Source organism: Eurytemora carolleeae, unplaced genomic scaffold (genome assembly GCF_000591075.1).
Source record: "Eurytemora carolleeae unplaced genomic scaffold, Eaff_2.0 scaffold90, whole genome shotgun sequence".
In the NCBI taxonomy this organism is placed as follows: domain Eukaryota; kingdom Metazoa; phylum Arthropoda; class Copepoda; order Calanoida; family Temoridae; genus Eurytemora; species Eurytemora carolleeae.
This window is the reverse complement of record NW_019396120.1, coordinates 241,498-266,231: the sequence shown is the minus strand read 5'-3', so window position 1 is coordinate 266,231 and position 24,734 is coordinate 241,498. Positions and strand designations below refer to the sequence as shown.

General features: G+C 32.8%; 4 protein-coding genes across 7 annotated transcripts in view; 2 read left to right on the top strand and 2 right to left on the bottom strand.

Annotated features, from left to right (window-relative positions):
* Positions 1-1,171: 1,171 nt before the first annotated feature.
* Positions 1,172-15,314, top strand: LOC111695514 (carboxypeptidase B). Of its 2 annotated transcripts, none has more exons than XR_002763886.1 (12): positions 1,172-1,592; positions 3,946-4,123; positions 4,650-4,725; positions 6,461-6,532; positions 7,257-7,447; positions 8,987-9,124; positions 10,307-10,410; positions 11,780-11,928; positions 12,829-12,915; positions 13,169-13,225; positions 13,293-13,405; positions 14,594-14,681. XR_002763886.1 is itself a non-coding variant. In XM_023464873.1 (12 exons), the coding sequence occupies exons 1-12, from the start codon at positions 1,496-1,498 to the stop codon at positions 15,248-15,250; spliced, it is 1,299 nt and encodes a 432-aa protein (XP_023320641.1). In that variant the 5' UTR covers positions 1,172-1,495; the 3' UTR covers positions 15,251-15,314. The 2 variants fall into 2 exon arrangements, 1 of the variants encoding a protein (XP_023320641.1); XM_023464873.1 differs by lacking the exon at positions 13,293-13,405 and adding an exon at positions 15,191-15,314 and having other exon boundaries at positions 14,594-14,683.
* A 798-nt stretch (positions 15,315-16,112) lies between these two features.
* Positions 16,113-20,346, bottom strand: LOC111695516 (uncharacterized). Of its 3 annotated transcripts, none has more exons than XR_002763887.1 (7): positions 20,043-20,231; positions 18,693-18,847; positions 17,861-17,917; positions 17,540-17,631; positions 17,380-17,440; positions 16,378-17,066; positions 16,113-16,248 (listed from the first exon to the last, which is right to left on the bottom strand). XR_002763887.1 is itself a non-coding variant. In XM_023464877.1 (7 exons), the coding sequence occupies exons 2-7, from the start codon at positions 20,164-20,166 to the stop codon at positions 16,833-16,835; spliced, it is 723 nt and encodes a 240-aa protein (XP_023320645.1). In that variant the 5' UTR covers positions 20,167-20,199; positions 20,262-20,346; the 3' UTR covers positions 16,120-16,832. The 3 variants fall into 3 exon arrangements, 2 of the variants coding, with proteins under 2 accessions (XP_023320645.1, XP_023320644.1); XM_023464877.1 differs by adding an exon at positions 20,262-20,346 and having other exon boundaries at positions 16,120-17,066; positions 20,043-20,199; XM_023464876.1 differs by having other exon boundaries at positions 16,120-17,066.
* Positions 20,325-23,214, bottom strand: LOC111695517 (transmembrane protein 203-like). Its single transcript, XM_023464879.1, has 5 exons — positions 23,121-23,214; positions 22,438-22,575; positions 21,648-21,712; positions 20,922-21,026; positions 20,325-20,461 (listed from the first exon to the last, which is right to left on the bottom strand). Exons 1-5 carry the CDS (start codon positions 23,192-23,194, stop codon positions 20,433-20,435), a joined length of 411 nt encoding a protein of 136 aa, XP_023320647.1. The 5' UTR covers positions 23,195-23,214; the 3' UTR covers positions 20,325-20,432.
* A 1,056-nt stretch (positions 23,215-24,270) lies between these two features.
* The window catches only part of LOC111695515 (actin-related protein 2/3 complex subunit 1B), a 4,815-nt gene continuing 4,351 nt past the window's right edge, over positions 24,271-24,734 (top strand). The window contains exon 1 of the mRNA XM_023464875.1: positions 24,271-24,431. Coding sequence (XP_023320643.1) covers positions 24,327-24,431 — 105 coding nt within the window. The 5' untranslated portion in view covers positions 24,271-24,326. The remainder of the gene's footprint in view (positions 24,432-24,734) is intronic.

The window sequence follows — 24,734 nt, the reverse complement described above, 5'->3', positions numbered from 1 at the left end:
ATATATAAATATATAATATTGTCGATATTGGCTGTCGGACCTTTAAAAATGAGAAATTGGAAGACGACATTTAAGCAATCTATTTGAAAGCGTTGAAATCAACTTATTAAGTGAAATGTGAAATGCTGTGTGTCATGTGGTCATTGAAAAATTTAAAAGTTTACTAGCTTCGTCTTCTCATCCCACAGTTTATGGGTTATTTATACTGTCTGTTTCTTTATAATTACGATTCCCTGCAACTGAACTTGTGTGTTTCTTTGCCAAATTATTAAATAAGGCATTGTATTACTATATTTAAGGCAGAATACATAATTTAACCTTGGAATCGTCATATTTTAAGAGTTTTTGGTCGTCTTTACAGTCTCATCCTTTGTGGGTAAACCTGTATGTTAGAGGTGGTTCAGTGTACACGAATAACCCAATAAAGGGACTGTAGACGTAGTTTCAAGTGATCTTCCATTTAAAGGGGGTCATTCTCGATTCGGTACCCTTTAAACTTTTTACTGATTAAGGATAACATACTTTTCCTTATTCATCTACAGAAGAGCTTATAATTGTCGAAAACTTAGTTTACAAGTTGTTTTATATTTTAATATTTATTTTCTAGAAGTTGAAGAATGTTAATATTCACATTGTACATCACCTGCGTCCTGAGTTCACATACAGTACGCTAGCGCACACCCCAATTTTAAGGCTTTTTATGATGGTGTATCTTTTGACCTATGAAAATACGCTATACTTCACATCTGACCTACGCCAAATCCACAATACTACACATCCGACCTACTAGCAGGTGGTTTTAAAGCTGCTAGATGGACTTGTGGCCGCAGCGCCCGACCCCCTAGCCTGTCCTAGCCCCGGTGCTCGGCCTCCTAGCCACTCCTAGCCGCAGTGCTCGGACCAGAAATTGTCTTAACCTAACCTAACCCTCAAATAATACAAAAATAAACAGCTGGCGTAGGTCCGATATTGCAGTAGGTTGGAAAGTTAGTACTTCAGAAGTTAGTAGTTAGGGGGGATGTTACGTATAGACGATGAACATTACCCTTTTTATACAACATATAGAGATATATACACAGAGTTCTAGGTGCCTATATGTACTTTGCTTTTTTTAACTGGAAAGGAAAATGCGGGGGGGTTGGGTCCTGAGACGCCCGCGACCCGTAATCAGTCTTGATGTTTCCCTGTCTCTGCACAGACATAAAATAAATATCCTGCTCACAGAGATATGTACTTTAAAACACCAGAGAGAACATAAAGGGATTGTTACCGTATTTTCAAGTGAATTCAAGTGAATTAAACCATAGTCTGGGAGACTAAAGCGAGGAACTTGTTTTATAACTTTATTATATGACAAATTTTGGTCATTTTCCAGCCTGTTTGTGTTGTAGAAATCCACGCATTACTGTTTTTAAGATTTATTGGATACTGTCATAAATAGTTTTAATAACGATTTAATTTAAATTCTGTGAAGAAATAGTTTAGAGTTAGGACAATGTTGAGACTGGTAGGGTTAGATCTTATCATCTTTTCAATCCTACTCATCCTACACAGAATATCTGCTGATAAGATCTCCTATGCGGGATACTCGGGTAAATAACAAAATTGTTTAAAATTTACTTTATATCCCTAGTGGTCACATTATCTTCCCGGTTCATGCCCAAATCGTAAGAACATATCATTTGATCAATTTTTATATAGATGTACAGGGTTACCCACAATGGATGAGAACTCAGGGACGACTGTACACTCTACACGGAATGTATTCAATCTTTTTCTTTTAAACATTCTTTGTTTCTTGAAACTGTGAGATTGTTTCTTTCTTTGCAAAATCATAAAGTAAATCATTCAAGGACTATAGATATATTTCCATCAGATCGGTAAATTAAACAATTTCAAGCGATCCTCAATTTCCCGATTCACAACGGTACCCTTAAAAGCTTTTCAGATCAAGTATAAGTTAGATATCAATGTTTATAATTTAGAAAACTGATTATTTTCAATTGTGGGTTCACTACAAAGGTGACTTGCGCATTTCTACTGCGGGAAAACATTTGAATCACTTTTCAAAATAGAAAGTAGACAATATTATTAATTAGGTAAATGTTTCAAGGGTACCGTTGTGAATCAGGCATGAAGAGTTACTTGAAATTACGCTTACGGTCCCTTTAAAGTCTCATTTTTTTGTTCAAGGATTTAGTCAAAATATACTTTATCTTATGCTTGGGGACTCAGCTTTGCCAGAGTTTTCCCTAGAAAATTCTACCCATTTGACTAAGAATTTTTAAACCAGCCTAAGAAAATATTCGTAATTCTACTTAATTTCACAATCAAACGTTGAGGCAAATCGGTCTTGGGGTTCATTAGTTATGATCGGACATACAAACAAACAGAGACAGACAAACAGATATTACTCATTCTATCTATATTTATAAAGTAGCAATCTCTGTTTTTCTGTTTTTTTGTTTGAGTGTGTATCTATAACTCTCAAACCCCTTGACCAATTTGCCTCAAGTTTTGATTGGAGTGCTCGGTAGAACCACGGGAATGCTTTATAAATTCTAAGTTGATTGGGTCGATTGTTTTAGGGAAAACTGGAAGCCAAGCTGGGTTCCCAAGCTAGTTGTACATAATATATATTGATGTACATAATATATATAGTTGTACATAATATATATAGTTGTACATAATATATATTGATGTACATAATATATATATAGTAAATATTTCCAATCACTCAGTTGTATTTTTTCCCTCCCTAAATCTTATAAACTACAGCCTGTTATGTTTAATAAAAGTTTTCAAATCTTTAGAGTAAAAATAAATCTTCAAAATGACATATGAATTGAATTATTGCTGCTCCCTGAGTAAATATTGACATCTATGCGATTTTCATCCTTTAAATTTCAAATATAAATATTTGCCATCTGTCAGAAAAGAAAAGTTGTCAGCTATAAGGAATGCAGTTGCCAGCTATAAGGAATGAAGTTACAATTTATAAGGAATAAACTTGCCAGCTATAAGGAATAAAGTTACCATTTATAAGGAATAAAGTTGCCAGCTATAAGGAATAAAGTTACCATTTATAAGGAATAAAGTTGCCATTTATAAGGAATAAAGTTGCCAGCTATAAGGAATAAAGTTACCATTTATAAGGAATAAAGTTGCTATTTGTAAGGAATAAAGTTGCCAGCTCTAAAGAATAATGTTGCCAGCTATAAGAAAGAAAGTTGCCATCTATAAGAAAACAAAGTTCCCAGATCTAAAGAATAAAGTTGCCAGCTATAAGATAATAAATTTTTGCCAGCCATAAAGAATAAAGTTGCCAGAAAACTCTAGAATAAGAAGACGACTTTTAGACTCAAGTTATAACTTTAAATAGTCCAATGAACATGAGGCTGCAGCAAATGTGCAGTGTAAACAGACCCATTTCACTTAATTAGTGATTGAAAAACTTACTAGTAAAGCTATTTGCGTTGTAACAATATCAAATGCACTTTGCTTTAATGTCGTCTTCCTATTCCACAGTTTTCTGGTTATCACTGTAAAAGGGAATAAAGATGTCAGAAAATAGATTTAAGTAAAACAACATATTATAAACCGATCGATTTAGAACAGGGTGACCCAAAAAGAATTAGAAATCATTAAATACTCATCCTTTGTGAGAACCTCCATAAAAGAAGAAAGTCTGGAATTGAAAACTTTCAGATTGAAATTTAATATTATAGATCTTGACGACCATTTTCCTATAAGATCAATAAATATTTATTTTTCTATGTTTCATGAAGTATTACGTTTGTCAAGTGTTGTTTGACGTATTTGGACAGCTTTAGAACTAGTTTAATTGTAAACAAACAACATATATAAACAATATGTAAAAAATACTTTTGTTTACAAATTTTGTTATTGTCTTCAGTAAAGTGTAAACAAAAAACCTAATTTTAGTTGTGGAAGCAACCCCAAAGAACAATGATGAGCTGACCTGGTTAGAATCTGATTCTCCGTGCTCCGTCCTAGGGGAGTGGGTAGGGAACGGAGTAGGTTTACTCTGCAGTAGGTTAGAAGCAAACCTGCTCCGCCAACAAGCCAAGAATCGGGGAATCAAGACAACATTTTCAACCAGGTAAAAAATATTTTCATTTTTCAATTTTGAAAGAAATAATTTAGGCATCAAAGTCCTAGTCTTTGCTGCCTAAATTCTCCGGTCGAGACTCTGCATTTGAAAATTATAAAGGATAGAAAACCAAGGATATTTCCACCATTTTTGTTTAGAACAAGGTTTAAAGGGTACCGTTGTGAATCTGACCTTTATCCAGATTGTAATTAAAAATATGGGTCGAGTTTAAAATTTGAGCAATTTTTCGCANGGGGGTGATAGGTTAAACCACTAGATATCTTTCTCTGTGTACCAACTTTTGAAGTCTAACTACAAATTTGAAAAACCTAAAGCTTTTTTCTTTATTGTTTTGATATTATTGAATAACAAAAGGTTTATCGATCATATCGGTTTTTATTGCTTTACAAATCAAAATATTTCTAGGCTCAATTTTTTCTAATACTAAAAAATCATCAATTTTAAGATTAAATACCGCATCCCAAAAAAGACGAATTGAAATACAAATTTCTTAATTTGTGGAACTTTTTTTTAGGCATTTGGGACGGCAGATAGATAAGGAGGAAGAGCAGAACTCCAGGGCGGATTTGATCCAACCACATAAACGACAGGGAATCCAAATATTTTTTTTATTAAAAAAAAGCTGCGCTAAAAATATAAAATATTTAAAAATCTATGTCGTCCTTATTTTTATTTCCAGGATACAAGTAGGGTTGGCCGGACATTTTATATGATTTTTAAATTTTTTTGATTTTTAGGTTTTAAAAAATCTGTGTATGAGTCTAGTAAATTTTAAAATTTAAAAATTTACTAAATGTTTGCGTTTATTACACTATACCAGAAATTGTATACTATATGCAAAAGATAAAAATTTGATAAAAACGTTTTATTTCATTACTTATAAGAAATAATTCTGATGTTCCCAGTATCTCCCAGATACATTGTGAGACGTAACTCATGATGTCATTTCAACAAGTTTATAAAAGTTTTTATTTCTTTTTAATAACCACTGAGAATCTCTCCTTGCTTCATAGCTGAACAACACATGAATGCAGGGGCGTACACAGGTTTTGCTCTAGGGGGAGAGGGATGAACTATTTACTATGATAATGAAAGTTATTTCTATACTTTTATACCAGTGTCATAAATTCTTGAGATTTTTTTCTGAATTTGTGGAACTTAAATACCAGATTTAATAACTTTGTGGTACCTAATTACCAGATTTAAGGACTTTGTGGAACTTAAATACCAGATTTAGTAAATTTGTGGAAACTAATTACCAGATTTATGGACTTTGTGAAACTTAAATACCAGATTTAATGAATTTGTGGAACCTAAATACTAGATTAATGAATTTGTGGAACCTAAATACCAGATTTAATGAATTTGTGGAACCTAGATATCAAATTTAATGAATTTGTGGAACCTAAATACCAGATTTCATGAAAGTTTTGGAACCTAAATACCAGATTTCTTGAATTTGTGGAACTTAAATACCAGATTTAATGAATTTGTGGAACCTTATTACCAGATTTAATGAATTTGTAGAACCAAAATACCAGATTTCATGAAATTTTTGGATTCTAAATACCAGATAAAATGAATTTGTGGAACTTTAATACCAGATTTAATGAATTTGTGGAACTTTAATACCAGATTTAATGAATTTGTGGAACCTAAATTCCAGATTTAATTAATTTGTGGAACTTTAATACCAAATTTAATGAATTTGTGGAACTTTAATACCAGATTTAATGAATTTGTGGAACCTAAATACCAAATTTAATGAATTTGTGGAACTTTAATACCAGATATAATGAATTTGTGGAACCTAAATTCCAGATTTAATGAATTTGTAGAACCTAAATACCAGATTTAATGAAGTTTTAAATATTTACATAAATCTAATCTTTGTTAATATCTTTATTACACATTTGGTTTTTTATTTTCCTTTTTATGACTTCTAATTATGAATTATTACTCCTTTTACTCTTTCATTTCATAAAATATTTGGAAGAAGGAATTGAGGCTTTGTCACAAACTCTGATTTTCTAATCCCTAAATCTTTGCATCCCAGTGTTCTATGACCTTTGATATATCAGACTAAGAATTTTGTGAGATAAAAAGATCTAAGCTTAAACTATGAAAGGTCTCCACCATCAAGTTGCGAAGATATAGGGATTAGAAAGTTTAAGTTTGTGTCAAAGACTCAGTTCTTGTGGGAAAAATATATATATATATATAAGAAACTTTTTTAAACCAATCTTTTTTCAAATATGGCGTTTCGTCCAGAAATAAAACTGTAAGATGTAAAAGTTTTATAAAAGTTTGGATTGATGATTCTAGAAAAAACGGATACTAACCCACGAGGAGTTTGTGAACTACGCCACCATTCAACATTACCTGGATAGCCTACAGGGACGGATCTCATCACTTTAAATAAAAACTGAGGTCTAAATTGCTCTTGTGCTTCATGAGCGACTGAGATCAATATTCGATTCGTAAACTTTGAATTAAATGATTTAACGCCTTTAATCGGGGAATGTTGTCCATTTTTGAAAAAATTGGAACACTTTATAGGTTTAAATGAACAGTCTGAGCCAGTGGCGTAAATAAAGGGGGGTTATTTGGGTTACTTACCCCCCCCCTAGAATCTTGGGGACAAAAACATCCCCGTTTAGAAACTTGATCTCCATTCTCCATTGTCCATTATTACCATAAAGAGGAAGTAGATTTAAGATTCATAAGTTTAGCTCTCTTAAAAACATTTTGTTATGGTATTATTTCTATCAAACCAAGCAGATCCCTATTTATATTTAGTTTGGTACAGGTTTTTCTTCATTTGGTACTTAAAGCAATTGTAGCGTAATTTTAGGTTTCACTCCATTCAAAGATGACAATGCGCGATTCTCTAGAGTTTCTCTATAACAACTCTATTGAAGTGGTTTGCGAATTTCTACTGCAGGAAAACAAATGCGAATTATCATGGAACTATAATACTAAAAAAGGTTTGAAGGGTACCGTTGTGAATCGGTCATTGTCGTCTTTGTACGGAGGGTTACCCAAAATTACGTTTACAATCGATCCATATGAAACCGCAACAATTTTTTTTCTGTTTTTTAATGAGAGATTTGTGGTTTAGGAGTTGTATCCTTACGTAAACGTATCCTCTATTGGAAAATCTATTGAAGGTCGAGACCTGAAGCTTGTCACTATCAACGGGGGCAGAAACCTTCCCAAGATATTTATAGATGCGGGTATACATGCTAGAGAATGGATTTCACCAGCTTCTACTCTTTTCTTTATAGATAAACTAACTAAAGTTCTAAAAAGGTTAGTTATGGTGTCTTCATTAAAGGGACTGTAAAGGAAAAATGAAAGGGGGTATAGAATGAAACCTGAGAATCTCAGGAGTTAAACGATACATATAAATCATCTATCTGATGTTTCTGTCTCGAGAAATGGATGTAAAACTGTCAAATTTATATGAACATTCATATATATTTCATATACATGCAATTTTGTATAAATTTTGTAGTATTAAACAGATCATATTCAACACATACGCAACCATTCTGAAAACGACGATATCCCGCAGGAGCCTGAGAATCTCAGGTTTGCTCCTATTGTAATTTTTTTTATTCTGTATTTTTAATAGTTTCATCCTATACCCCCTTTAATTTTTCCTTTACAGTCCCTTTAATAGAAGAAATTATATCATGTTTTAAACATATTAGTTATTCTGTTGGCCGGCGTATTGAAATTTTCTTTAAATTATGTCAATATCGAAAAGAAGGATTTTTTATTTGAAAAAAAAATCTTCAGTCCCTGAAGAGCTCTTGACAAACTGTTTGCAACTTTTTATTGAAAGAAAACTGGAGGAATTATAAGGTCTCAAAATCCCTCATTGTAAACTTCTATCTGAATTTAATATTATTTTCCTCCGTATTTTGCATTTCCGGCCTTTCAATATTTCATTAAGCTTAATGCAATTATTTTACAAAAAAAAACTAATCATAACTATATTTAAGGGTTTATTTCCGCATCCAGATTCAAGGACCTGAATTAATTTGGATCCGGATCCAATAACATTAATTAATCCAGATCCGGATCTATATTCAAAGACCTGAATTAATCTAGATCCAATAACATTAATTAATCCAGACCCGGATCTAGATTCAAACTTCAAAGGCCTGAATTAATCTAGATCCAATGACCTGAAATAATCCGGATCCGGATCCCAGATTCAAGGACCTGAATTAATCCGGATCCAGATCCAATAACATTAATTAATCCAGATCCGGATCTAGATTCAAAGACCTGAATTAATGCAGATCCAATAATCTGAAATAATTCGGATCCGGATCCCAGATTCAAGGACCTGAATTAATCCGGATCCAGATCCAATGACATTAATATTAATACAGATTCGGATCTAGATTCAAACCTGAATTAATCCAGATTCAAGGACCTGAATTAATCCGGATCCAGATCCAGATTCAAGGACCTGAATGAATCTCTAGATCCGGATCCAGATTCACGAACCTGAATTAAATAAATTAATCCAGATCTGGATCAAGATCCAATGACATGAATTACTCCAGATCCGGATCCAGATTCAAGGTCCTGAAACAATCCGGATCAAGATCCTATGACCTGAATTACTCCAGATTCGGATCCAGATTTAAGGACCTGAATTAATCCGGATCCAGATCCCATGACCTGAATTACTCCAGATCCGGATCCAGATTTAAGGACCTGAAACAATCCGGATCCTGATTAAGATACAATGACCTCAATTGATCTAGATGCTTTACACTAACGTTTTTTTCTCGAAAAGCAAATTTTCAATAAGATATTCAATTTATTTAGACAGAAAACGCATTCGACGAAGACGACTGGCCGGAGGTCTCTAACGGACGAGATTGAATGGCATATCGTCCCTCTCATGAACCCGGACGGATATGAGCACTCCAGAAACAAGGATAGGATGTGGAGGAAGAACAGGAGGTAACTGGCATGTCCGATTTACAACTGTTCCTTTAAAAGTGCTGTCTGATGAAGAGTGAATTAGATATATTCATGTTTATAATTTTGAAAACTGTGGTTTCTCTACAAAAGCGATTTGAGCATTTCTGCTGCAGGAAAGTAATATAACAATTATCCGAATTTAACACTATTATTTCTCAAATAAAGGTTTCAAGGATGCCGTTCTGAAATGGGCATGTCCCACTTAAAATAGAGGGTCATTTTGAAAATACGTTGACAGTCCCTTTTGTAATTCATTTTTTATTTTTTTTCCTTTAATACTTCGCAGTCGGGCACATCTAGCCCTGGTTAGTCCAGATTCCAGGGTGCACTTTGTTCAACCAAGAGTTTGATTTGAAATGACAATTTGAATCTGTTTCCAACTGAAAGTTTTTTTTTTGACAAATTACAATTTGAAAGTACAATAAATGCATGAAAGTTTAAATTCTCTTGTTCATAAAATATTTCCGTACATTTTGTATTATTTGAATTCTCGAAATACCTCAAATTTACCAAACATGTTCTTCTATATTCCCAGCATTCTCCAACAAGAATTCTATATACTAAACATGCTGAAGAAATTCCTATTCCCCCACCCCCCACCCCTCCACTTAAAAACAATCAATTTTATTGTACTATTTTCATAGCTGCACCACCAGTCTGCTATATCAGACCTACATATACACTGTAGCTACAGCGTAACCTGTCTATGGTGTCCGCTATAGACAATTTCCCCCAGCATCCTAGCCACAGCGCATGACTCTGAAAACGGTTAAATATTTGACATCTCATTATACGCACGGTTTTTAATACATTTATTATTTGTTAAACAAATATTATTATTTTTTTATAAAAATATTATTTGTTAAACAATTATCATTATTTGGTTTGTCGGTGTAGGACATCCCTAAAAGCTTGATTTGATTTGATTTCATTTGATTTGATTTGTTATACAAATATTATTATTTGTTTAACAATTATTTTTTATTAAACAAATATTATTTGACATACAATTATTATTTGTTATACAATTATTTTTTGCCATACAATTATTATTTGTTATAATACAACAATTATTTGTTATTCAAATACTATTTGTTATACAAATACATTTAGCTTATACAGATATTATTTGTTATGCAATTATTATTATTTCTAAATCAGAGTGAACCCGAATTCTAACTGTGTTGGAGTTGATCTGAACAGAAACTTCCCTGAAGGGTATGGTATTGGTTCCTCCACCCGGGCCTGTAGTGAGGTATTTCAAGGTTAGACTTTTTATTCATCAGATTAAGGATTGATTGATAAACATGATTCAGGAGCGGGAAAGGAAGAAACACTGTCATTCGTTTCTTTGCGACAATTTTCGATTGTTAAATTTTTCCAGATTTTCCAAATTACAAGGTTCTTATAACGACCTACAGGTTTTCATGACATTTAAAAAGTTGATTTAAACCACATATAAAAATATTATTTGTAACCTGATATATTAAAGTAAATTAGTCAAATCGTCTTTTAACTTTATATACGGTTGGTATTGATGAAATATGCATCTTTCGAGTGTTTTAGATTGTAATAAAACAACTTGCGAATTTTTCGCTTTTGATTCGAGACTTTGTAAGCATAGTTTTGTAAAAGAATTCCGGTATAACGCGGCGGGAGGAGTTCCCATTGCGTTATTTCTTTCCATCTAGTCCCTATTTTCAATGATTTTTTAACTAAGTTGCCAGCAGGGGCGTTAATATGGATTCTGTAGGGGGGGGGGTAAAATTTTTACCCCCCCACCTAGAAAAGTATCATGATGTGTATCAAATTATAAGTTTTAATTGGGTTTGATTTGCATTTTCCACTCATTTCTGGCATTTACAAACTCCATGAAATAAAGGCTTCATTTCATATCTTTCAGCTTTCTGCACCTTGTTTTATATCCTTCATTATAGTCATTCATTTTACCTAACAAAGATCTGTAAAAAAACTGAATTTATTTTAAGTAAGATAAAAAATAATAGTTTTACACTAAGAGGAAAAAGATGTCACTTTTTTAAATCTAAAAAAAGCTACTCTGCAAAACTTTGAAAAAATATTGTCTTTGTTTATATTCTTATTTCTAATTTCTAAAATTTTCTTGTCGTCAATGTATTATGTTAAGATCTTAAATAAATAATAAATATAATGTGGAAATGACATTATTTAGAAGTAAAAATGTATTTTTCGTTGCCCACACCCTTTTTTCTATAAAAAACATCTAATTAATGTAATGATAAAAAACATCTAATTGTAATGATAAAAAACATCTAATTGTAATGAAATTGACTATTACTTTAGAATTTAGAATCATTTAGAATATGTTGACTTAAAATCTGAAATATCTGAAGTATCTGCACATTTGAATGAATATGAGTTAATTGAGTTGAATATGAGTTAATTGAGTTGAATATGAGTTAATTGAGTTGAATATGAGTTAATTGAGTTGAATATGAGTTAATTTCTTTAGTTGGTTTCCAGATGGATATTTTTATTGAATATGAGTTAATTTCTTTAGTTGGTTTCCAGATGGATATTTTTATTGAATATGAGTTAATTTCTTTAGTTGGTTTCTAGATGGATATTTTTATTTCAACAATGTTTACTGTTTAGGTCCAAATCCTCTAAGTGAACCAGAGAGCATAGCTTTGAACAATCATATAGAGCAGACGAGTGGTATTCGAGCCGCAGTGTCAGTTCACTCTTTTGGAAACGTCCTTATCTTTCCCTGGGGGTATACAGAAACAGCTCATCCACAAAAGGTTTTTTTTTTTTTAAATTTCAAAATTTATTTTCGATATTAAAGTTAAAAAATAAAACCACTTAGATTGTTGATTATTTATTACTTTACCATACACTATTATAATCATACAGTAGGACTATAAAACCGTGGATTAGAAAGACGACGTTTAATACTAAATTAAATGGGTCTGTATACACTACACAATTGCTGAGTTTCATGCGCCATCGTATTTTATTAAAGCATAAACTTAATTTTCAGTTGCCCTCCTATTCAATAGTTTTATGGGTCTCCCTGTAAAAAGAAATATTTAAATACATTCATGGAGTTTATAAAAAAAAACTAGCTGAACGGCCTGGCGTTGCCCGTGGGAAAAAAATGTTGGAAAAAAAGGAAAAAAACAATCTATTTTTTAGCCTATAACACCCCCAGCCGCCCATGAGTGTGCACAAAAAATTTAATTTCCATTCGGTCCAGCCGAGTGGCCGGCTATAGGGAACATTTATATATAGATGAAACTTGAAGGGCATAAATTTAGAGCTATACACAATCTGATATGATGTGGGACACCCTGTATCTTAGAACAGAACCGTTCCTTCCTTTTGTAAACATATCAGAAATAAACTCCCTTCATAAAACAGAGATACTTATGAGGAAGTCCGGTCGGAATACAGTGTTGGTGTGAAACAGCATTAGCAACCTTCATTTTGGTCCTGTTCTAAATTTTGTTTTAAAGGAATCTTTGCCACAAACTCTGATTTTCGAATCCCAATACCTTTGCCACCCAATGTCGTAGACCTTAGATATTTTAAACTTTGAATTCTGTTATCTAAGTTTGAAATATTAAAGGTTTACACTATCAGATAACACAGATATTGGGGTTAGAATATTTGAGTTTGTAACAATTCCTTTGTTACTCTAGGCTGCTCTAAGTGAACTAGCAAATGTAATAAGTGACACCATTTATCAGAAATATGAAGAGAGATATAAACCAGGAACTGCAAAGGAGGTATTATTATTAATATTAATTTGAAAAAAAAAATTTAAAATTAAAAAAAAAACAAATTCGATGTTTAAAAATTACAAATTTTAGATTTGTTTGGCCTATGTTACCCCATGGGTTCCCTCAAAAAATATCAGCTCATTCGGTCTAGCCGTTTGGCCGGCCAGAAGGAACATATATATGAATGTCTTGTTTTATTATATATTATTATTATTATTATTATTATTATTATTATTATTATCTTTATCATTATTTCTAGGTGTTTGGTTCCTGGGGGGTAGCTGGAGGAGCTACTGATGATTATTATATAACCAAGGTTAGACTCTAGTATATCTCTTTATTTAAATATATTATTTAAATAAACTATTTTTATAAAAATTCAGGTCAGGACAAATTATAAGAAGATACAGGTTTACCCACTTAGAATGAGGCTATAATGACGACATTAACCTTAGAATATGACGGATGAATCTGGACTTAAAACCATTTTAAAAAGGTATTTTGATAAAATAACATGTCAATGATATAAACGAGTGTTGAACTACAGTGTACCGGGAATTTGAGAAGAAAAAAAACTGAATAAAATTCCGTACCGTCTGTTATGAAGTCTCATTCTTTATGGGTAATCCCCGTATCCAAAAAAGATTATCAAAGCATCATAATCTATATATAAATTTAGCTTGTCTGTTTATATCCAATAAACGTCAAAACGGCTGAACCGATCGGCCCCAAATTTTGTGTGTGACCTCACGTGACCCCAGGGTAGGTTTATGAATGATCAAAATTTCAAAAATTAGTATTTAAAAGTTTTTTATTCTTATCAAATTTTGAAAATGCGCGAAAAAATATTATGAAATCCGCAAACTTTTTTGTTTTTGCTTTATACAAAGAGAAGATGCTCATAGATAAAGCCAAAATTAAAAGTTAAAAAGAATATGGGCGCGAAGCGCCCTAAAAGCCTAGTGCCTTACATTTTTATAGTTAAATAACTGTTTCACACAAAACACGAATTAAATTAAATCAATATAATAAGTATATATATATTAAAACTAGGCTTTCAAGGGGATTTACAATATTAGTTTTAAACTGTTGTCAAGCTGTCAATTTACAATATTAGTTTTAAACTGTTGTCAAGCTGTCAATTTACAATATTAGTTTTAAACTGTTGTCAAGCTGTCAATTTACAATATTAGTTTTAAACTGTTATCAAGCTGTCAATTTACAATATTAGTTTTAAACTGTTGTCAAGCTGTCAATTTACAATATTAGTTTTAAACTGTTGTCAAGCTGTCAATTTACAATATTAGTTTTAAACTGTTGTCAAGCTGTCAATTTACAATATCAGTTTTAAACTGTTGTCAAGCTGTCAATTTTTCTTGGTTATTCACTAAAAGAGTCTTCGCGGACTTTCTTTTAAGCGCATTTTCAAAAATAACAAATGTCGACATTTGACGGTACATGAAACTTTCCCCCCCAGGAAACTTTTTTACCGACTTTATGTGCCAATGGCGAAGTTGGCGGGTAAATAATTCTGGACTTTATTTGTTCGCCATCGGTTTGTCGGAGACTAAATGTTTGCAAGGTGGGGTCATGTCAGTTGCCGTAATTTAGGTCCGATCTGTTCAATTGAACGTAATTCCAAACGTAATCCCCCTTAAGTGTACTGCAAATATACATGATTTAGGGAATACCGTACAGTTTTACATTCGAGCTCCCGCAAACAGATTCTGCAGGAAATCATGGATTTCTACTTCCTCCTTCTAACATTAAAAAGGTAAGGGATTTCTACTTCCGGCCTTAAACATTAAAGAGGTAAGGGATTTCTACTTCCGGCCTTAAACATTAAAGAGGTAAGGGATTTCTACTTCCGGCCTTAAACATCAAAGAGGTAAGGGATTTCTACATAAGCCTTCAAACATTAAAGAGGTAAGGGATTTCTACATAAGCCTTCAAACATTAAAGAGGTAAGGGATTTCTACATAAGCCTTCAAACATTAAAGAGGTAAGGGATTTATACATAAGCCTTCAAACATTAAAGAGGTAAGGGATTTATACTTCCGGTCTCTAACATTAAATTGTAAGGGATTTTTCTTCAGCCTTCAAACATTAAAAGATAAGAGATTTCTACTTCCGGCCTCAAACATTAAATAGGTAACGGCTTTCTACTTCCGGCCTAAAATATTGAAAATGCAATGAAAAAATGTGTAGAAATTTTAGTATAAAAATAGTTTTACAAAATTTTTTGGAAAATAATTTTTAGAAAGTATTTATTGTGTTTCAGGTTGGAAATCAACTGTTCCTAGGATTTATGACTCTCGCTGGACAAGTTCTAAAATCTTAAATTATATTTTGATTTTTGAATAAGATATTCTTTGGTTTTGTAAATATACTGTTTAAAACTTAAATATTTTTTTTCGCAAAGAAATCTTTTCTAACATTTTTTTTGACACTTTTTTATTCCTACCTTTAATAAGTTCTTTGATTATGTATAAATATTTTTATAACTTTTCTTAATGATATCTTTTCTATAACTTTTTTCGTCACTATTTTATTCTTAGCTTGAATAAGATATTAAATTTTTTGCTTATGTAAAAATATTTTTAAAATTTATTTCTTTCCCAATATCTTTCCTATAACTTTTTTCGTCACTATTTTATTCTTAGCTTGAATAAGATATTAAGTTCTTTAATTATGTAAAAATAGTTTTTAAAACTTTAAAATTATTTATGAAATCTTTTCTATAACTTTTTTTGACGCTATTTAATTCTTAGCAAGTTACAATTGACAAGAGACAGATCCAGAGATCAGAACATTTCTAATGGAGTATCTCCATATCCTATTCTCTGCGGGCATTCTTAATGTTAAATTCCTCATTTAAAGCTATCCTTTCAGGGTATGACCATCACGTGATATGGAAGAGGAATTAGAATAATCCAAGATAAAGATCGGTTCTGAGAATCAAAATACAAAAGTTCTATTTCTGAAAATAACGCATAATGAACTAAATGGACCCAGGAAAATGAACAATATCAGAACTTTAAAGGACTTTAAAGGACATAATTTCACATAATCTTTTATTTAAAGATAATAAAAAGAATGAGGGAAAAGGGGTCTGTAAACTTTACTTGATATCTTGAAATAAATTTTTTGATGCCCCCCCCCCTTTAACCCAACTCTAAAAACAGCTTACTACAAACCACTTATTTACCATTTTTTTCAATGTAACTTTTATTTTAATAAGCAATTATGAAAGTATGAACAATAGTTGTTATTCATTAGAATATAATATATTTAATTGTTAGTGTTACAGAAACTTATTTTCTAAGCCGAGGTTTTCGGCTGTAAACAGGAATTGAATCTAAGCCACAAATTTTCTAATCCCTACATCTTTGCAACACGATGTCGTAGACCTTCAGGTTGCAAAGATATAAGGATTAAGAGTTTGTCACAAAGACTCAATTCCTTTACTATAAGAAAACTTATGTTGACATAGACAAGTTCAGTTCAAGAATTCCTTTCCATTCCAGAGTTTCCACTAGGACTAAGGACGTTTTTCCGAGTTCGTCTCCGTTCGAGTGGGACTATTCAAGAGTCCTTAGAATGAGAACGTCTCAGTTCCAACCTTTCTCTTTGTTCCGTTTCAGAGTTCCTTTGGTTCGATCAGTTCTTCTTCGTTCTATCAGGGATTGGAACGTTCCGTCCTCTCTAAGTTCGATCAGTTCCGGGAAATTTCCAGTGCTTTTCACCTTCACATAATAATATCTTACAGTTTTATTTTAATCAGAGTAGTTTACAAGTTGAAGAGATATGTACATTGCAGTAGCCGAAAGTCCTTGCTCATTAACAAAAATATTATATCACTGAAGTGACAAAGTGTCCGTGTTTCAGAGTATCACAAATATGAGGAACTGCACCAAACAATTTCACTGTGCACAAGAGAGCTGCGCAGCCTTCACAGATGTCAGCTTGGTTTTAAAATCCAGTTCTAACTTGTGGCGTTTGTCCCGTGATATCTCTGATCCTGAAGCTGGTCTCTTGGTTCCCTGTCCGAGCTGGTTCAGGGAAGCCAGGGTGGATTGAAGTTTAGAGGCTTGACTGGCCAGGAATAGGACGGTTTCTTCTCCTTCTATTAAACCATGCTTTTCCTTCAACTCAACCTAAATTTAAATATTTTATCAGAAAAAAACTTTCAACGGTGATTTTTTCACGAATTTTCCATTCTCCAGTTTTTAAACAACTGAAAAGTAATCAACATTAAAAATAATAATTTTTTTTTAATTTATAGAATTAAATCTATATCTTATTAAAGCTGTGCCAGATAATTTTACAAAAAATCTCTGAAAGTGTCTATTTTAAATAAAAAGGATGCCAAAAGAATCTTTTTAATTTAGTACATCATATATTACATACATATTACATTTACTATATATTGAATGAATGAATGAATGAATGAATGCAAAAATAAATTACCTCTTGCTGTATTGTTTCTTCTTGAGATGTACAAATTTGTTTTAATTTGTCCAAATATGATCTAAAATATAAAATATAATTTAATTGCATATTAGAAACGTTTCTAAAAGAGTGAAGTGTTTTTATATCATATGATTTGAAGTTTATTTTCCATACCAACCTGAAATAAGTTTTCTTGTACAGACAGGATTTATATTTCTCACGCATTTTTTCCATCTCCATAGTCACAGCTGTTAGTCGGGACTTCGCAACCTGAATATTGTATTGAAAAATTATTAAAATCATTTAAGAAAACCTATACTTTTGCGTACTAAAAAATATTTTATTGAGACAAAAGTGCCTAAAAGAGGTAACAACAACTTTAATCTTTATCCCCAAAAAAGAAAAATCTGATTGAGAAAACAATTATACCAATTACCTATCAATCTAGTTATTTTGTGTTAAATCCTCCTTTAATATTCAGAAACAGTCCCTAACTAACCTGAAGTGAGAGTCCGTTCCAGGCTGCATCTTGAGGGAGGAGAACATGATTAGGAATCTAAACAAACTCAGTTTAAGTCTTAACATAGCAATCTATCAACCAACCAATCATCAATCTATCAATCAATCAATCAGAATTATAGGGATATCCTTCAATCAACATATCAAACTCGAGATGAACTTATTAAAAAAATATGATCTTGCAGCTGATAAAAAGTAAAGAAAATTTAATTTTTTTTGTTTACGCATTTGAAATTACAAATTAATAAATAACTTGTGAACTAAGAACACAACCAAGCCAATTATATTGTTCAAAGATGTCCTAGAAGACGAGCAAGATCGATAATTTCTGTAAATAACCGTCAAGCCAGTCTGGTTTTGAGTATTATATTGTTCAAAGATGTCCCAGAAGACGAGAAGGATCTATACTTTCAGTATAATAACCGTCAAACCAGTCTGGTTGAGTATTATATTGTTCAAAGATGTCCCAGAAGACGAGAAGGATCTATACTTTCAGTAAAATAACCGTCAAACCAGTCTGGTTCTGAGTATTATATTGTTCAAAGATGTCCCAGAAGACCAGAAGGATCGATACTTTCTGTAAAATAACCGTCAAGCCAGTCTGGTTCTCCCGGTAACATGTATCACCACTGACCAGTAGGATTGGCTTAATAAGAGTGGTTCTCATTTAAAAATAGTATCTAATGCGTATTTTTAAAAACAATTCCTTTAAACATGTTGACAGTGTTTCATGTTCATTGCACAATTTTAAGTCATGACGTGAATCTTAAAGTCGTCTACTTATTCCCTAGTTTAATGGATCCCACTCTTACCTTGAATACATTCTTGTCTAGGTATCCCCCCAGGGTTTCCAGGTTTCTCTCGAAGTACTCGCTGTATTTCTCCTGCAGCGCCTGGATCCCTTTATCCAGCTCTTCGTCCTTGAACTTTCCACTCGTCTTAGTCTTTATCTGAACTTTCGCTTGATCTGAAATTGTTAAGTTTAAAGAGACTGTTCACGTAATTTTCAGCGATCCTCCATTTACGGAGTTACATGGCCGATTCACAATGGTCTTCTTCAAAGGGTCCGTTCACTTGTTTGAGTAATTTTATTGTAAACTAATTAGCCTATTAGTTTTTCATTGACATTAGTCTTACTTTTCAAAGACAACTGCGGTCTGAGAAAAAGTCGATTCATCATTCAGAATTCCAGCGCAAAGGTATGAAAACTTAGCACAGACATTAAATGATGCTTTTTGTCATAGTCATGGATTTTAAAAATTTTTCAAATATTAAATCAAATTGTAGTTTCTAATAGTTTGTTGTAGATATCTTTAATTATTTTCAAATTTATTTAAAAATTGTCTCTTTTCAAAATAAAACTTATTTTTAACATTTGACGGGTTGATACGTTTTCCCTACTTTCCTAGGAATCCCCGTGATTCATTGAAGAGTTGTAAGCTAGGAACCGGTTTGTCTGAGAGAGAAAGTCGTCTTTGTATAAACGTGTTAATTAGTTAAATCATATGTTAGAACACGAAAAACGTTAATTTCTTGCTAATTCTAAAATTTTTTATATTTTATCTTATAATGGCTGACACATGATGTCAATAAAGTATGATAATTTTAGATTTTGTTGGGCTATTGTGACTGAAAAAACTTTTAAATAGTGTCTATGCAAAGGTATCATACCTTTGCGTTGGAATTCTAAACTATAACTCGGCCTTTTACCGGTCATAGATATCTTTGAAGAGTAAGACCAATGAATATCTAATTAGTCTACCATGAAATTACCCAAAGAAGTGAGCGTTACTCTTTAAACAAATATCTGAGCAACGATACGAAAGCTTATTTAAGCTTCAAAATAAATAAATTTCGTCAATTTCCTGCTTGTCTCTGTTGCATAAATCTGCAAGTCATTTGTATGGAAAAATCATAAATAAAAAAATCAGTTTTAAGATTGAAATACAAGGATTTCTTCACAATTTGCGCGCAGACAATGGTTTTAAAGGTTCCGTTGTCAGTCTGACATAATACTCCTTCGAATCCGTTGAAATTACGTTCGACAGTCCCTTTAAGTATAGAATCCCCCCCCTCTCCCCTGAATTATGCATGCATGCTTATAATGCTTTTTTGATGTCTTTGTTCTAATGAAAAATATTTTTAATAAGTTTTTTATGTACCTAGAAGTGATGATAGTGTATCCAGGCTGAAAGAAGTGAGTTCCTCCACTAGGATATTAGGATCGAATCCAAAATGTTGGATTGTATATTCCTTCTCTACTTGAGCTCGCTGGGAGGATTCCATTCTTGAACTTTGATCCTGTTCCCTTGTGGTTAACTATACTTAATTCAATTCTCCGGGTGGTCAACTATACTTGATACAATTCTCCGGGTGGTCAACTATACTTGATACAATTCTCCGGGTGGTCAACTATACTTGATACAATTCTCCGGGTGTTCAACTATACTTGATACAATTCTCCGCGTGGTTAACTAGGCTTAATATAATTCTCCGAGTGGTTAACTATTCTTGATACAATTCTCCAGATGGTTAATTGCACTTGAAAATGCTCAGTGAAGCTGACAGGCTCGCACCATCACTACATTTTAAAGTTATTACCAACAATTTCTAAACCTTTTTAATCTGATTTAGAAATAAAAAAAAAGAAGAAAAACTATGGGTAATCGCGCCCCTTGTTGATTTTTTAACGATTGGAAGAAATATTAAAATGTCGAGTTCTTCTGTTATTTTTAAAATCATACAGTTTTCAATCCAACATAAAATCTAACACAAAGAACTCTTCACAATGGAGAGAAAAGATTATTTACGAAACTTGGAAACTCTTGTAATGTGGATATCGAGATCCATGCTTGATTTTTATTTGATATCCTGCAATGTATTTGTATCCCAAAGAAACAACTGAAATGAAGAGATTAAGCATAAATCCTCAAATTAGAAGTGCTCACTGTGGATATCGGGATCATGAGTAATAGTGTCCAATACAAAAGTGACCAGCTTTGGCAGTAGAAATATGATATCTGACTGATATAACTATATTCCTAGAACAAGAAGGATGAATACAGGACTGGTGACCTCGCTGTATTCTAGTTTAATACTATCATTTAGCTTCTGACAGAGGAGATACTTGAACCCAAAGAGCAGAACTAAAAAAAATTTAAAACTTTTTTGTGCCGGAACTTTTGGCCATGGATGGAATTTAGTAAGTCCAAATTATTATTTTAATTGGTCACACTTTCAGATTTTTGAAAAAAATCTACATTAAAAATGATTAACTGTCAATCTAATATTGATGTTGCCTTTTCTACCCTCCCAAAAATACAAAAAATACAAGTTTTATTATCGGATTGATGGCATAAGTCGCGAAAGATATTTCTCAAATACTCGTTCAAAATCTTGGATTGGATTATGATAAATACCGGTTAATAAATAAGAGTGGTGTATTTTTTCTTAAAAAATCCTTCCCCCCCTTTTGAAAATGTCCCCCCCCCCTCCTCCCTGAAGTTAGGTATATTTGCGTGGAGCGAAATGTTTTTTTTAAGGTTTTGAATTGGGGAAAATAAATAATTTTTGAAAAAAAAATTATCAAAAAAGGATAACAAAACGTGCATTTTGATGCCCAATTTTTCATTCATCCCCCAGATATTCTAGGAGGGGGGGGGGGGGTTAGTTCTTAAATATTTACACCCCTGGCAAATAATTAATTTATGATTTGTACTGAATGAAAAAACTAAATTCTCCATTTTCAAAAATAAAGGGAAAGTTACCGATTACAAGAAGCGACCAGAGAGTACGAAGAGGACCATTCCTTAGCTCATGATACAAATACTGCCTAAAGATTCAAGTTTTAATGGCATCCAGACTGTTAGACAATTTCAAATCTTTAAACCAGTGCTTAGGATTCGGATCCGTTGGATCCGCAAGATTTTGGCTTCCTGGATCCGGATCCAAGGGGTGAAATATCAACCAAAAACTGGAAAAAAAAACTTTTTTACTTCTAAAACCCAAACTTGAACTTTTGAAAAAAGGGAGATTATAAAGATTTCCTCATTTCTGAATGGTTCATCAAGTTTTAGGATAAAAATAAGCGAAAAAAAAGTTTTAAAAAATTGGAATATTATTTTTTGTTAAAAAAATTCAGTAAATCTTAAAGAAATGACCTGGATCCGGATCCATTTTTTCCAGTGCGGATCCAGGATCCGGATCAAAATTAAATGGATCCTAAGCACTGCTTTAAACTATCTTAGTAATTCTGTCCATATATCGACGAATAAATACGGGAATGTGACATAAAGCGACCAATAGATTTCTACAGAAAATGGTAAGCAAGGGCGGAGGCATGAGCAAAGACATTTCTTTAAAATTTACTGATTTTTTACCAAAGAAAAATTTTCTGATTATTATTCTTTTTCCCTTATTTTTATTTTAAGCATATTTTTGAGGATCCAGATCCAAGAAGCCAAAATGTTGCGGATCCCACGGATCCCGATCTTAATCACTGATTCTACATATATCATTCTATTTTTATTTTTTATTTTTTGGGGGGGGAGTAACTACCTGATAAACACGATTATGCAGAAGTATGCGTTAACTCCGTCTGATACAAAGAGTGGTGAGAAGACTGTGAACCAGGAGGTGGAGCTAGGGAGTAGGTTCTCAACCTTCAACACAACCAGCACAGAGAACACTGTCAAACTAAATACAAAGATTGGTGAGAAGATTGTGAACCAGGAGGTGGAGCTCGGGAGCAGGTTTTCCACCTTCAACATAGCATAGAAGAATTAATGATAATGAGGACACATAAGCGGAGATTTACTGGAATAAGATTCCTGACGTGTTTATAAACATAATGTTCCGAGTGTAAACAAGAATTTTAACAGGGGGGCAGACTGTGGCCCTTACTATAGCAATTAGTGCATGATGCACAACGCTACCAAATAACGTGTTGTCTGATCAGATCTCAATGTTTGAAATTTTAAAGGCTGATTATTTTACAATTGTAGTTTCTCCACAAAAGTGATTTGCGCATTTCTCCTGCAGGAGAACTTGTAGGAATTATCGGAAATAATCTAGAAAACGACAATATTTTCCACAATATTGATCAAATTATGATTTTCAGAGTACTATTGTGAAACTTGCATTGCCATCTTTTGAGTTTGTTTAAGTAAAACAGTTATTTTCTAACACTGGATATTATGTGAAACTTGATAAAAAAGTATTATCAAAACCCAAGACTATACCTGAAAAGCCACACCCAGATTTCAAAGACCGACACACCGAACCAACGCAGCAACTCCGATTGTCGGAATAGCATCTGCAATCAGCAGGTACAATCTGAAAAATTCGTAGGATTGTAGCTTACACGTCTGGTAAGGATTGGATTGGATTAACCCGAGACTATAAAGTAGTTGAACGGAGCAAAGAAGACGTATGTTTGAGCGCGTATTTAAAGGGACCGTGAATGCAATTTCAAGTTCTATTCACAACAGTTATCTTTGATGAAGCTGTTTAGCCGAAGGGATGAATAAAAAATCGACTGAGGGCCCTTTGTAAAAATTGACTTGTAAAATTAAAGAAAAGAATTTAAAACTTTTTTGGACAGAAAACCAACGATTTCTTCCTCATTCTGGCTAAGATACAGGTCAAAAGCTAAGGGGGTAATTTCCTAGTGAACGATTTTTGAACCCCCCCTAACCCGTGGCCGCAGCGCTCGGCCCCCTAGCCCATCCTAGTCGCAGCGCTCGGCCCAGAAAGTGTCTTAACTAACCTAACCCGTGGCCTTCTTAACCTAACCTTACCCTAAATAACAAAAAAATAAATAATAATAAATTTGCTGAAAAATAAATGGTCATGTACAAAATTGATAGGAGGGGGGGGGGGGGGAAGAAATCAGCAAAAAATATGGATTAGGGCATAAATGCATAAAGATAAAATGAGTCACTTTTAAATGTTTTTTCCGACTTTCGTTATTTTTGTTGTTGCGCCCGGTTGCGCCGCCAAATTCTGTTTTTAAGTTTAAAATTTGACGGAGCATTTGCGCATATTCGTTCAATCATACTTCAGGGGTTTTCATTTTCTCCTTCACTAAATTATTTTTTTTTGACAATCGATCATACGGAAAATTGGAACATTTAGATTTAGATTTTTTTTAAAAAGAAAACATTTTGAGTGTGATTGTGTTGGCAGTGTGGGTTAACCGCATCTCGCTTTCTTCGGAGTTAGGGCTAAATTGTAAATAAATTTGAATGCATTTCTATTCTTTTGATCATAAAAATTATTGAAAGTTTTGATAAATAATGTCCTCTGCCCCGTGTTTCTGAGTCACAATCTTCAATTTTAACTCCACGAACTTAATGTGTCGGCTTATCTTTCGATAAATTTACTGTAAACAAGATAACATAGTTTTATTTCAGATTTAGCCGTGTAGACTGATCAGAGTCCACGGTATGTCGACTGTTTACAAGTTTGGAGCTGCTGTACCCATCCAATGCCATGCCTGGTCCGGGGATGGGAAATCTATAGCTATTTCCCATAACAGCCATACCATTGAGGTTAGTTCACTTTTTTCATACCAGCCATACCGTTGAGGTTAGTTGGCTTTTTTCATAACAGCCATACTTTTGTTGGGTCTGTCCTAGTGAACGATTTTTGGACCCTTGAACTTTTGAAAAAAGGGAGATTATAAAGATTTCCTCATTTCTGAATGGTTCATCAAGTTTTAGGATAAAAACAAGCGAAAAAATAAAGCAAAAAATTGGAATATTATTTTTTGTTAAAAAAATTCAGTAAATCTTAAAGAAATGACCTGGATCCGGATCCATTTTTTCCAGTGCGGATCCAGGATCCGGATCCGG

Excerpts from the sequence above, each read along its gene's own strand:
- LOC111695514 (XM_023464873.1), top strand. The coding sequence starts at position 1,496 with ATGTTGAGACTGGTAGGGTTAGATCTTATCATCTTTTCAATCCTACTC. Across the intron at positions 10,411-11,779 it reads CTGTAGTGAGGTATTTCAAG|GTCCAAATCCTCTAAGTGAA; the intron begins GTTAGACTTTTT and ends TTTACTGTTTAG. Across the intron at positions 12,916-13,168 it reads AACCAGGAACTGCAAAGGAG|GTGTTTGGTTCCTGGGGGGT; the intron begins GTATTATTATTA and ends CATTATTTCTAG.
- LOC111695517 (XM_023464879.1), bottom strand. The coding sequence starts at position 23,194 with ATGCTATTCCGACAATCGGAGTTGCTGCGTTGGTTCGGTGTGTCGGTC. Across the intron at positions 22,576-23,120 it reads ATCTGGGTGTGGCTTTTCAG|TTTGACAGTGTTCTCTGTGC; the intron begins GTATAGTCTTGG and ends CTTTGTATTTAG. Across the intron at positions 20,462-20,921 it reads ATTCATCCTTCTTGTTCTAG|TGATGGTGCGAGCCTGTCAG; the intron begins GAATATAGTTAT and ends TTTAAAATGTAG.
- LOC111695516 (XM_023464877.1), bottom strand. The coding sequence starts at position 20,166 with ATGGAATCCTCCCAGCGAGCTCAAGTAGAGAAGGAATATACAATCCAA. Across the intron at positions 17,918-18,692 it reads TAGACAAGAATGTATTCAAG|ATTCCTAATCATGTTCTCCT; the intron begins GTAAGAGTGGGA and ends GAGTTTGTTTAG. Across the intron at positions 17,067-17,379 it reads AAGAAACAATACAGCAAGAG|GTTGAGTTGAAGGAAAAGCA; the intron begins GTAATTTATTTT and ends ATTTAAATTTAG.